The sequence below is a fragment of the Spermophilus citellus genome, assembly GCF_964194105.1.
Source record: "Spermophilus citellus genome assembly, chromosome: 1".
In the NCBI taxonomy this organism is placed as follows: Eukaryota; Metazoa; Chordata; class Mammalia; order Rodentia; family Sciuridae; genus Spermophilus; species Spermophilus citellus.
Genome location: NC_138182.1, coordinates 220,846,996 through 220,860,811, shown reverse-complemented (window position 1 = coordinate 220,860,811; position 13,816 = coordinate 220,846,996). Strand labels below are relative to the sequence as shown.

Sequence of the window (13,816 nt, the reverse complement as noted above, 5' to 3'; positions counted from 1 at the left end):
ATGAGAGTACAATATATGTAAACACACATGCATGTATACTTCCCCCCCCAAATAAGGTCACCAAATTGCCTTCAGTGACCTTTTCTGCCCTGACAGGGGGCTCATTTTCTTCTGCTACTTTTTCCCTAGAGCCACTGACCTTGCTGTGCTCTGACCTGCATCAGGGAACTGGAGAAAGCTATGTTCTACTGCTCATCAAGGAAGTCAGGAAGTAGCTGGAGGTGAAAGGAAGGGAGACTCTGCAGGTCTGAGAGTCCTGCCAGGAAAAGGGTGTCAGGAATATTGTAAGAAAAATAACTTCTTATACAAATGAGCACAGTGCTAGGGTTCTCAGCATGGCTTTATTGAGTGGAATTGAAAATTGAAAATCCTAAGTGGCATCAAACAATGTCTACTTGAAAAAAAAAAGTGAAGGTATGCTATAATTAGGTACTAACCTAAGGAAGAAGTATTGGCCTCATTTTGGTTTAGCACCTAGAGGGTTAGTTCACAAAGGAAAGAAAATAAAAACAAAATTAGCTTTGTTTGCCAGAACGTTTCGTGGTTCTTAGAATCATATTGATCACAGAGTGGAATGGAAGTTTTAATGAATTTTTCTTACTCCTGACCTGGATCTAAGTATCCCTAGTGCACTATTACTTTTTCTTTTCTGGGTTGAGTCTTTATTTTACTTTATTTAATTATTACAAGAAAAAAACAATACACAATCACTGTAAAAATTCTAACAGTATTTAGATGTATAAAATAAATGTCAAGATTTTTCCTTCTCCCCCTTCCTGCTGACCTAATTATATGCAAATATACATATATAAATTTATATATACATTTCCATAAATGTGATCATTGCTCTATAACCTACTTTTTCTTTTTTCAATAATTAAAAAATATATAGCACCAATTTTAAAATTATTGAAAAAAGAAAAGTTATAGAACAATGATCATATATATATATATATATACACATAAAAGTAGAATTCAAGTTGAGGCTATAGCTCAGTGGCAGAGCACTTTCATTGCATTTTGTGGGGCACTGGGTTCAGTCCTTAGCACTGCATAAAAATAAACAAACAAAATAGAGGCATGTTGTCTATTTACTACTACAAAAAGATTTTTTAAAAAGTGGAATTAACTGTGGTATATTTATACATGCACATGTGTATTATTATCAAATTTGTTCTGCACTTCCTTCCCTTTCCTGTACCCCTTTCTTGCCCCTCAGTCTCCTTTTTCCTCTACTCCACTGATGTTTCCTTTATCCTAATGATAACTGATCCCTCCCCCTTGTTTCCTCTAACTTTGCTCTACATATGAGAAAACCATTAGACCCTTGATTTTCTGAGTCTGGCTTATTTCACTTAGCATGATGTTATCCACTTCCATCCATTTATCAGAAAATGCTATAATTTCATTCTTCTTTAGGACTGAGTAAAACTCCATTGTGTGTACATACCACATTTTCTTAATCTAGTCATCTGTTGAAAGGCATCTGGGTTGGTTCCAAAACTTGGCTATTGTAAATTGTGCTGCTATAAACATTGATGTGCTGTATCACTCCAGAATATTGATTTTAGTTCCTTTTTTAAAATTTTTTTTAGTTATAGATGGATACAATACCTTTATTTTATTTGTTTATTTTTATGTGGTGCCGGGGATCGAACCCAGTGCCTCACGCATGCTAGGCAGGTGTTCTGCCACTGAGCCACAACCCCAGTCCCTGGTCTTAGTTCTTTTGGATAAATACTGAGGAGTGGGATAGCTAGGTCATATAGTGTGCAACCTACTTTTTCCACCTAACATTACATCATGACCTCTTTCTTTGTGAGTATATACACAATTATCTCATTATTTCTAATAGCTGCATAACAATACATCATATGAATTGTTTTGTTTAATGGAACCCCTATTGATGATAAATAATTCCTTATGTTCATAGTTACACCTTTAACGTTAAGTAATATACTTCTTTTTGATTTCCCATCTATGGATAATAACTGATTGCTTTTGTGATATTGAGGTAGTGTACTTATGCTACCCCCACTTCCTTCTTTTTCTTTTTCCCAGCTTTTTGATTATATTATTATTATTATTATTATTATTATTATTATTAAATATTTTATTTTAGTTGTAGGTGGACACAATATCTTTATTTTATTTATGTGGTGCTGAAGATCAAATCCAGGGCCCCACGCATGTGAGACGAATGTTCTACCACTGAGCCCCAGCCCCAGCCCTAGCCCTATATTGTTATTTTTATATTGTCAGGACTTATAATATTTTGATTCTGCTCAGTGACTCTAATTTAGTCCTAGTGCTTTGTTTATAGGTTGATTAGAAATTTAAACCTAAGACAAACATGTAATGAGTCAGCTTATGTAAATATGATTCATGGCAGCATTACAAATTGGGATAGAAACAGGATCATCTTTTGTCACACTGGACAGAGACTACTTCATGTCAAAATTCTACAAATTCTGTTAGTTTCATACCATGACCATGCTGATAGCTTTTTTAAACTGGGCAGAGGCAGAGAACTTCTATCAAGGTTCAATTATCATGATTTGTGTGTGTGTGTGTGTGGGGGGGGTAGTGTGGTTTAATTCCCAGTTAGTGAACAAATGGGTTCAATAGGGATTCAAAAAGTTAGATTACACAAATAAAAGCAATTATTATGGGTTATTTTACACAGCTGGTGAAGCAAGGGGAGTATCTGTCTTTAGTAAATTGAACACATACACAAGATCACAGGACAGGCCCGACTTCCTCAGATGGAACTTATTATCTGAGGTGTATCTTCAACACTGCACCCTGGCAAATTCTGAGGTATTGGTGGATTATTTAATGACTATGGTATGTTTAATAAACCTCAAAATACTACAGGACTAGGGCCAGGGGAAAGTTGGAGATAGAAAAGATCTTTTCAAACATGAATTATGTTATATCCTCCTTTTATTTCACTTTTGGTTATTTGGTTTCTTGAGTTTATTTGCTTTTGAGGTTTCATTTAAGTGAACCAGAAGTCAGCAGTTACCTATTGTGTGTGTGTGTGTGTGTGTGTGTGTGTGTGTGTGTGTGTTTTGGTACTGGGGATTGAACCTAGGAATATCTTACTACTGACCTATATACCTAGCTCTTTAATTTTTAACTTTGAGTTAGGGTCTCACTAAATTTCTGAGGCTGGCCTTGAATTTATGGTTCTCTTGTCTCAGCCTCTATTGTAGCTGGGGTTACAGTTATGTGTCACTGTTTTTAACTTCTATTGTTAGTCAGCTTCCTGTAACTGTGACAAAATGCCTGGAAAATCAACTTAAAGAAAGAAAAGATTTATTTTGACTTACAGTCCCTTTGGATCTGAGGCAACGCCAAATATCCTGGTGGAAAAGGCATGGTAGAGCAAAGCTACTCACATCTTAGCAGCTGGGAAGCAAAAAGAGAGACAGAGAAAGCAGCCACAGTTCTGAAATACTCTATTACAGCATGCCTCCACAGTGACCTACTTTCTCCAACTAGGCCCCACCTGTTAAAATTTCCACCACCTCCCAGTAGCACTACACACTGGCAACCAAGCCTTTAGCTCATGGCTTTTGGGGGACATTTCAAATTCAAACCATAACACCCATGCATTACTTCGACTGGATCTGATCACTCTGTATTAACTTGCCTATGTGTATTTTAGCAGAGATATCAGTCAACCATGAATGGACCCACACATCCATTTGGAAGATGTGACACTATCAGAAAATGAAACCATTTCTGTTGGGATTGGGTGGGTATTGGGGTGGGTGTGGGGGATAAGACATATTAATATATTCAGAATTGTGATTTGAAGGATCCTCTAAATCATAATAATTATTTTTCCATTATTTAACTTTGGCTTTAAAAAATGTACAGATATCAGTCTCCTCTCCCCATACAGGAGCATTCTATCTTTGAGCTACATCTCCAGCCCTTTTTAAAATTTGAGACAGGGTCTTGCTAAGCTGCCCAGACTAACCTCAAACTTGAAATCCTTCTGCCTTAGCCTCCTGAATAGATGAGATTACGGATGTATGCCATCATGTCTGGCTCTGAGATATTATTTAATGTCTAACCTATCGAGCATAAGCTTTGCTTTTAAGCAGCAGTTTTTACTTTGTCTTTTTCTTTTTCTTTCTATTCCCTTTCCCTTCCTCTCCTCTCCCCTCCTCTCCCCCACCTCCCTCTCTCTTTCTTTCTTTCTCATAATGTTAATCACCTTTGGACAGCTACTTGGTAATATTGGTTTGATCTCTTACAACAGGAAAGAACTATCACTTTAAATCTGTGCTAGGTTTAACCTGTTTCTTAGAGCTCCACTGAATTCCAAGGCCTTCTTTGATCAATGCCTCCAGTGACCTAGACCTTCAGTTATCTTTCTCCCTGATGGCCTTGCAAGCCCTTTCTGGCTGGTCATTCTGGACAGTTAACTTCAGTTTAAATCCTAACTCAATGCTTTATTCAGAAGTAAAGCTGAAAGTTTTAGATAACCACTTTTTTTTTTTTTTAAGATAACAGCATTTTTGTATAGAAGATCTTTGAAAGCCTATTAAAATTCAGCAAGAGCAGCCCCATAATTATTTGGGTAGCTGGATTCTAGCAGGCATAACATAACTCTCACTGGGTGGCAAGCCCTATGACAGCTTGGAAGAAAGCAGACCCAAACATGTTCTGTTAGGAAATCCTTAGATCTCCATCCAAACTGCAGTCAGCACTACACTATAAAACTTGCTTGTCTCTCTGGGGTTCTATGAGGCCTACAGGATATTTGTCCCTAAAAATTTAAGATCGGGACCTACTGCAGCAGTGTAATACCCTGGAGACATATGTGCAAAGGGCAATACATTATTTGTTTAAAAAGAAGTGTTATTTATTTATGAGCACAAAATTGTTTGCACTTTTAAAAAATTAAGAAATCTTTTTAATCTTCCCACTCAAATCCTCAGAAGTTATCATTGACAGAAGGGTCTTGGGTATCTTTTCAGATACATGCAGGACATACACAGCATATATACTTATATTTAAATAAGTGGTAGCATATTCAATACAATACTTACAGAACTTACTCATTTTTTTCTTTTTTTCACATTTTTTATTAGTGCATCATAGTTGTATATAATGGTAGGATTTGATGATACATATTTGTACATGAAATTCATTATTTTGTGGCTGCATAACAGTATATTATTTAGATATAATTTATGTAAACAATTATTGTTGTTGAACATTTAGGTTGTTTCCACTCTTATGCCATTAAAATAATACTATCATACATATTATTGCATGGATTTTATATTCTATGTGTGTAAATGGCTCTGTAAGATAAATTCCTGGAAGTAACAATTCTGAGTCCAAGGTATGTACATTTTAAATTTTAATAGTTATTGCCAACATGTTCTTTTTTTTCTCTTTTTTTTTTATTGGTTGTTAACAACATTACAAAGCTCTTGACATATCATATTTCATACATTAGATTGAAGTGGGTTATGAACCCCCAATTTTACCCCAAATGCAGATTGCAGAATCACGTCAGTTACACATCCACAATTTTACATAATGCCCTATTTGTAATTGTTGTATTCTGCTACCTTTCCTATCCCCTACTATCCCCCCTCCCTTCCCCTCCCATCTTCTCTCTCTACCCCATCTACTGTAATTCATTTCTCTCCTTGTTTATTTTCCCATTCCCCTCACAACCTCTTATATGTAATATTGTATAGCAATGAGGGTCTCCCTTCATTTCCATGCAATTTCCCTTTTCTCTCCCTTTCCCTCCCATCTCATGTCTCTGTTTAATGTTACTCTTTTCTTCCTACTCTTCCTCCCTGCTCTGTTTATAGTTGCTCTCATTATATCAAAGAAGACATTTGGTATTTGTTTTTTAGGGATTGGCTAGCTTCACTAAGCATAATCTGCTCTAGTGCCATCCATTTCCCTGCAAATTCTATGATTTTGTCATTTTTTATTGCTGCATAGTACTCCATTGTGTATAGATGCCACATTTTTTTTATCCATTCATCTATTGAAGGGCATCTGGGTTGGTTCCACAGTCTAGCTATTGTGAATTGTGCTGCTATGAACATCGATGTGGCAGTATCCCTGTAGCATACTCTTTTAAGGTCTTCAGGGAATAGTCCGAGAAGGGCAATAGCAGGGTCAAATGGTGGTTCCATTCCCAGCTTTCCCAGGAATCTCCAAACTGCTTTCCAAATTGGCCGCACCAATTTGCAGTCCCACCAGCAATGTACAAGTGTACCCTTTTCTCCACATCCTCGCCAGCACTTGTTGTTGTTTGACTTCATAGTGGCTGCCAATCTTACTGGAGTGAGATGGTATCTTAGGGTGGTTTTGATTTGCATTTCTCTGACTGCTAGAGATGGTGAGCATTTTTTCATGTACTTGTTGATTGATTGTATGTCCTCCTCTGAGAAGTGTCTGTTCAGGTCCTTGGCCCATTTGTTGATTGGGTTATTTGTTCTTTAGGGATATTATCCTAGTTTAAACTCCCCTGCCCCCTGGCAATGTGTGAGGGCACCTCTTTTATTCACATATTTCTCTACACAGTGAATTTTATACTTTTTGATCTTTGCCAAACAGATAAGCAAAAATGTTACCAATAGTTTTGAATTTGCATTTTCTTGTAGGTACCATTGACCATATTTTATTCATGTTTTTACTTTTTAGTAAACTATATGTGCATCCTTTGCTCATTTTCCTATTGGATTGTTAGTAGTTTTCTTTTTGAGTTTTTGAAACTATTTATATTTTGAGGATCTTAAAGTTATCTATATCTTGAGAAAATTAGTTCCTTTCTATGATATAAAGTAAAAATTTTTGTTTTCACATTTTGATATTTGTCTTTTGGTTTTGTGGGTGTTAAGAATTTTTATTTTCACTGTAGAATTTATTGATCTTTTTTCGTCAGGGTTTTTATCATATTTATAAAGGTTTATTATATATGTATATGTATGTATATGTATATGTTTGTGTATGTATATATGTATGAGTATGTGTGTGTATGTATGTATATGTGTATGTATATATATATATATGTGTGTATATATATATATATATCCTCCAGGATTTTCATCTAGTTCATTTGTGATATTTCTCATTTAAATCTTTACTCCTTATTTTGGAAAAAGATGAAGGGCATTCTATTTAGATAAGTGGAAGAATTTTGGCTATGAGGAAATATTCTGTTTTTTATTAATGGTTATAGCACCTGGACATTTCCTATTAATTTCTCTTCTACAAGTGACAGAGTAAAGCAAACTGCTTTTTGGCAGATGGGCAGTAAGGAATACTGATAGCTGAAGTGTAGTTGGACATAGAACAATTTTAAGTTATAAGATTAATGGTAGTTGCAGAGGAGTAGGTCAAGGCTAGATAAGTTGCCAGAAAATGGAGTTTGAGGTAGTAGTAAAAACCACTTAATGGGGAGGGACAGGGGAAGTGCTGGGGAGTGATACTGGCCAAATTGTGTTGGTATATTGTGTATTGGGTGCATTTGTGAGTATGTAACAACAAATCCCAGAAGTATTTACAAATGTACTGCAACAATAAAAAATGTGTGTTGGGGGAAAGACCACTTATAAGGCACTTTTGGCATAGTCTAAGCTCCACAGTGAGTATGAGCAGAGGTGATTTTTAGCATTTGGAGAGCTCCAACTGAGCTATGGTGTTCATGAAGATCTTGAGTTGTTGCCTTTTCTCCTGAGGCAACTGGAGATTACTTCATTGACTCTGTTCTTCTCTGAATGGAAAAGGCAAGCTCCAGTGAATTTAGCACAGTGGTTCTCAGCTACTGCAATAGAATCTGCTGGGGAGATTTTCACTTAATTGGTTTGAGGTGAGACCCCAGCAACAGCGTTTTGAAAACTCCCCAGGTTCTATTCTAATGTGTAGTAGCTAGGGTTGAGAACCACCGCTAATGCAATCAATGTGCAATCTCTTTCAGTCAGGAATTTCAGTATAAACTGCCTCAGTGCTTCCAAATGTGCACAGGAACCACCTGGGGGATCCTGTTAAATACAGGTTCAGGAGGTCTGGGGTGGGGCTGGAGGTTCTGCATGTTTAATAAGCTCTCAGGTGATGTTGAGGTTGCTGGTCACTACACCACACTTGAGTGGCTTGAGCTTGTTAGTCGAAGCAAAAAGCACTGACCTACCCCAGTCCAGAGTCAATAAGCATGCTCCTGCCAAGGTCCTGCTCTCTGGCAGAATTTGCTTAGTGTACTAGAAAGAATGCTTGGGTCAAGTGACCTGCTTTCCACTTCCAGCTCTGCCCCTAATTAGCTGAAAAACAAGTTTCTTAGAAGTGCTTCAATCCTTCACCCTCTTATCTGTAAAAGGAGAGGGTTGAACTGGGTAAACTGTGAGTTCCCTTTGTTCTTACATCCTCCTATGCTGATCCAGGATGTTTTTAGGCTCTATCTGGATTAGGTTTTTATGTGTTATGGCAGTCTGAATTCTGCAGTTAAGATCCTGGATTCCCTTAGGTCCTGGGACCTATGCCCTGAGTTTATGATCTAGTGGGGGAAATAAAACTAACAAATGTTAAAAAATTAAAGAAGAGCTAAATGTTAAATTGTAAACCATGGTAAATACATAAACTAGAGAGGATTGTTGATTCTGACAGGGGAAACTTTAGTATGATGGGGAGATTTTAGTTAAACATTGTTTACTGGGTTAGATGGACCAAAGAGTGGACTTAGGGTGATGGTTCTCATGCTTTTACATTTGGTTGTTGTCTCTACAAAAACATCCTATGGCAGTCAGGAACAAAACCCACTATTCTACCTTAAATGAAAATAATATGGGAAAAAGACCTTCTTCTATGGAAATTAGTATTTGAAGGGAAATAAAAATGCTAAAACTCTCCTTTTTCTAATAATGTTTTCCTTCTTTGTTTTTCAGTGCTGGGCTTGAACTCAGGGCCTTTAGCATGTTAGGTATTCTGTCACTCTCCTTTTTCTATGTTTGATTTTTCAAGGCTATTCCTGTTAAGAGATTGGTGCTGAAAAAATCTTCATTACCAAATAAATACAGACTGAGTCAAAAATCCTGTGTGCTTCCCTATAGATAATAATCAATAGATTTAAAAATCACCTAAAATGGAAATTAGTATAAGTAATATTGAAAATCACATATCTCTTTATCTTACCTCATTGGAAAAGAGACAAGATAATGTTTTTAGATTTTATAACAGGTACGGAGGAATTTTTTGTCTCCCCTTGGGATTGGATCAAAGGAAAAGTGTTTTGCATTGTAATTAGTTTTACTAAATTGCATATTCACTTAAGAAGAGGTTGTATGACCAGTGTGCAGATAACACAAAATAGAATAGTTATTCTCATTTCATAATTATATTTAGTACACATGGTTTAGCTCTAACTGTTCTCTGAATACCTAAGAGTTTTTGTTTCTTCCTCTATTCCTAGATCATTTGGAAATTGCAGATTGCCACAAACACATACTGTTAGTTTTATTGTAGTTGATAAACCTTTCATATAACCAGCTATTGATTATCTATCATAATGAGGATGACAATACAATAGAGGAGAATTTTTCTATCTTTAAACTACTGTAAACACAATATGTCATTTAAAAGCAAGATTATTTTGTTTTCAAATGACAGAAAACTGAACTCATTGGGTGAAGCAAGGAAGGGACTTATAATGGGAAAATTTGAAGGTAGAACTAGCTTTGGGCATGGTGGTATGAATAGTGTAATTAGAATCTGGTCTCTCCACATCTCATGGCCTTGAATTCATCCACACTGACTTTTTTTTTTTCAGTTTCCATTTAATTACATGATGGCTGTTAAGGTTTTAACATTTTTTATTGCTGGGCACAGTGGTGTACACCTGTAATTCCAGTGGCTCAGAAGGCTGAGGCAGGAGGATTGCAAGTTCAAAGTTAGCCTTAGCAAATTAGTGAGGCCCTAAGCAACTTAGCAAGACCCTGTCTCTCTATATATATTTTATGTATAATATATATATTTTACATCCCTAGCCCGTGTGTGTGTGTGTGTTTATACACACACACACACACACACACACACACACACACACGGGCTAGGGATGTAAACACACACACACACACACACACACACACACACACACATGGGCTAGGGATGTGGCTCAGTGGTTAAGTGCCCCTGGGGTTCAAGCGCTGGTACCAAAAAAAATTCTTGTTGAAATCCATTGGATAAGAAAATAGACCTCCCCCTCCCCACATTCCCAAATCAAATCTGAATTATACCATATTGGCTCAAATCAGTTGCTCTCCTGTATCTCTGTGGTCAAAAAGGCTAAGACCTTGATTGGCCAGATCAGAGTCCTATATTCATCCTGGAGCTGGGGGTCATGTCTACACTAACAATGGAGAAGAGAATGAGTCCTTAGAGGAAAATGGTTTCCAAAAGAAGGGGGAATAGATGTTTGATGTAAAACAGTAGTAGCAATGATAAAAGTCACTATAGGCCTGGGGTTGTTGCTCAGTGGTAGAGCACTTGCCTGGCATGTGAGGCACTGGGTTTGATATTCAGCACCACATAAAAATAAATAAATAAATAAAATAAAGGTATTGTGCCCAACTACAATTTAAAAAATAATAAAAAATAAAGTTATTGTGTTCATTTACAACTAAAAATATTAAAAAGATAAAGAGTCACTATGTATTAGCCTTAGGTGGAATTTATCTCAAAAAAACCCAGTCACTACATATATCTTTATCCACTTACTCCATTAAATATTAAATATTAAATTTGCATTGTCTAAATATAAAGGTTTCAGTGGTAGAGAGCCATCAGAGGGTTTGCTTTGAGGGTGGATACTATAGAAATTGCAGCATTAAGTAGTAATTTGAACCTACGAAATGCATAACCTTAATAAGAAAATTTAAAATGATAGTATTGAATATCTGATAGTATATCTCATAGACAGGAGTGATAGTTAAGATATTTAACAACTTGTGACAGAGGCATCAACTAATTTGAGTTGGATTCAGTCAATCAGAACTTGTGCTGATCGCAAGCAGCAGGGTCCCTAAGTGAGTGCTAGCAGGTTGTCAGGCCAATCTGCTAGGAGGGTTTATTAAGGTGTCATCAAATCTCTTAAAAAATATGGTGACCATATTATTTTACTAGGGATGCCATAAAAAACACCACATACTGACTGAATTAAAATAACAGAAATATATTCTCTGATAAGTCTGGAGGCTAGAGGTCTGCAAGGATCTCTGATAAGTCTGGAGGCTAGAGGTCTGGAAGGATCATGCTGCCTCTGAAGGCTCTAGGGAAGAACCCTCCCTTGCCCCTTCCTAGCTTCTGGTGTTGCCAGAAATCCTCAGCATTCCTTGGATTGTAGGTACACCATTCCAATCTCCATTTTCCTTTGACTTTCTCAGAATTCTGTGTGTTTGTGTCTCTGTATCCAAATTTCCTCCTTGTTGTAAAAAGATTAAGTAGCCACTTCTTATTTAACTTATTATTTTAATCCTGTTAAAACATGAATGTTGGTGTGACAATTTTGTGCAGAATTAATATTTCTTGGCATGTGAGTATGTTTGTGCATGGAGAAGTATTATATTTTTATACATGACTTCATTGAATTCAAGCAAGTTTTGCCTTAAACAATGAAACAGGCTACATTTAGACAAACATCAACCATTAGTCTATACAATAGCAAGTATAAGAAAAGCAGCAGAGAAATATAACTTGTGAGGGGCTTAGAAATCATCTTGCAAAGCATATATGAAAATGGTGGCAATTGTCCAAGTCTTTGAAGAAAAGGTCTGTCGAAAAGGGTTTAGATTCCAGAGGGCAGAACTAGAACTAGTAACTTAGAGGGAAACAGTCAATACAGTATGAGATAAAACTTTCTCCCTGTACAGTGTACTGAAATGGAGGCAACTGTCATATGTCAGGGAGTAAGAAGTGCAGGTTCCCTGAAACACTCAGGCAGATGCTGCATAATTACCTACCTCCCTGGGACAGTCAATAGAGATCTTGCCTTGAAGAAGAGATGGATATTACAAGGTCTCTTCCAGCTTTCAGATCTTTTGCAAATCCTCTGAAAATTTCTCTTTATAAAAGCTGTGGACATAATATTAACAATGTGACAAGATATTTCTGTAAGTTTAAATGCTTTTTAACATTTCCTAAGCTAAAGTTTTGCTGTCTGACCTCAGTGCTACTAGTGTGTGTGGGGGGGATGGGGAGAGATGGAATGAGGAGCAGTTTACTTTTTTTTAAAGAGAGAGGGGGGGAGAGAGAGAGAGAGAGAGAGAGAGAGAGAGAGAGAGAGAGAATTTTTAATATTTATTTTTTAGTTCTCGGTGGACACAACATCTTTGTTGGTATGTGGTGCTGAGGATCGAACTCGGGCCGCACGCATGCGAGGCGAGCGCGCTACCGCTTGAGCCACATCCCCAGCCCCTGAAGAGCAGTTTAAGTTAGGAAAAGGGAGTACATTAATACATGAAGAAGGTAAGGGAATAGAACTTTTATTTATTGAGTATCTACTCTCTGCAGGGTATATTGGACTGATTTTTTACTCGTTTCATCTCATCTTATTCAATATACATAGTTTTCTTTACTTGGCTTTGAACTTATGAGAAGTTGTAGCTCTTTGATGAATTCTTAAATTAATTGAATTTTTCTTTTGTATTCTATGGTGATGGAGCACAGGACTGTTCTGATGGTTACATGTGCAAAACGCATTTTCAAATAAAAAGTGGGACTATGGTGTCACATCCAGGAACATATGCTGGTGTACAGACATGTCCTCCTGTGGAGGTGAGTAGTTCAGTGCATCATGTTCTCCTTTTCAGTCTTGTGAAGTATAAATTTAAAAATTTGAATCTGTTTTATGTATGTATATGTTTTTTTTAAAAGTTAATTGTCATTGGGTTCTAGGTCTGTTGTAGGGGGAGGAGTGAGCACTATTTATAAGGAGGTATTTTCTTGTATAATATTAAAAACAGGATTTAAGGTTAAGTTAAGATCCACTGAGTCTATTTGATTGTAGTGAGCCTTCACACTTCAGGTTTCTCTTCTATCTAAAGACCACAGGTATATTCTGTTGCCTACTGATTTTGCTTTAGTGAAATTCCCTCATTATTATACACACTTATTCCTAAGAGGCTTAATACTTGACCAGAGAACTCTTGGCCTGGTTTACCTTTTGCTCTTTTCCTTAGCCACTTGAAAGTATACAGGATCTAGATCTCATTTCTTGGGGAATTTTAACTTTGACTTTAGAAACTTACTAAACTGGATTTTATTAAGCTTCTAATAGCTTGGTGGTTTTCTGGAATATTTTCAGTTTCTTTTTATCAAAATACAGTATTCTTATTATATTTCTTATTAGTAATAGAAATTGTATATATCCATTGTAAATAATAAAAATAGAGAAATATATCAATATATGGAAAGGGTAAAAATAATCTGCCATTCTGGGCACAATGGAGCACACCTATAATCCCAGTGACGGAGGCTGAGGCTGGAGGATTGCAATTTCAAGGACAGCCTTGGCAACTTAGTGAGACCTTGTCTCAAAAAAAAAAAAAAAAAAAAAAAAAAGGACTGGGGATATCTTGGTGGTAGAGTGTCCCTGGATTCAGTCCTCAGTAACAAACACACACATACATACTTACGTGTACATGCACACATACACATATGGACATACATGAAAATCTATCATGTACCTTTTGATAAATAGCAACTGTTAATATTTTAGTAAATATTGTTCCACACATTTATATCATACATGTTTTTTTTTTTTTTGCTATAATAAGGA

At 36.5% G+C, this 13,816-nt stretch overlaps 1 protein-coding gene across 4 annotated transcripts in view; it reads left to right on the top strand.

Annotated features, from left to right (window-relative positions):
• ATG10 (autophagy related 10) overlaps positions 1–13,816 on the top strand; it is a 300,282-nt gene that overhangs the window by 76,353 nt on the left and 210,113 nt on the right. For 3 of the 4 annotated variants that reach the window (XM_081294501.1, XM_081294502.1, XM_081294503.1), the window contains one exon: positions 12,706–12,813. The exons of the other annotated variant lie outside the window; for it this stretch is intronic. In XM_081294501.1, the coding sequence (XP_081150627.1) occupies positions 12,706–12,813 (108 nt within the window). The remainder of the gene's footprint in view (positions 1–12,705; positions 12,814–13,816) is intronic. 4 annotated transcript variants of the gene reach the window in all.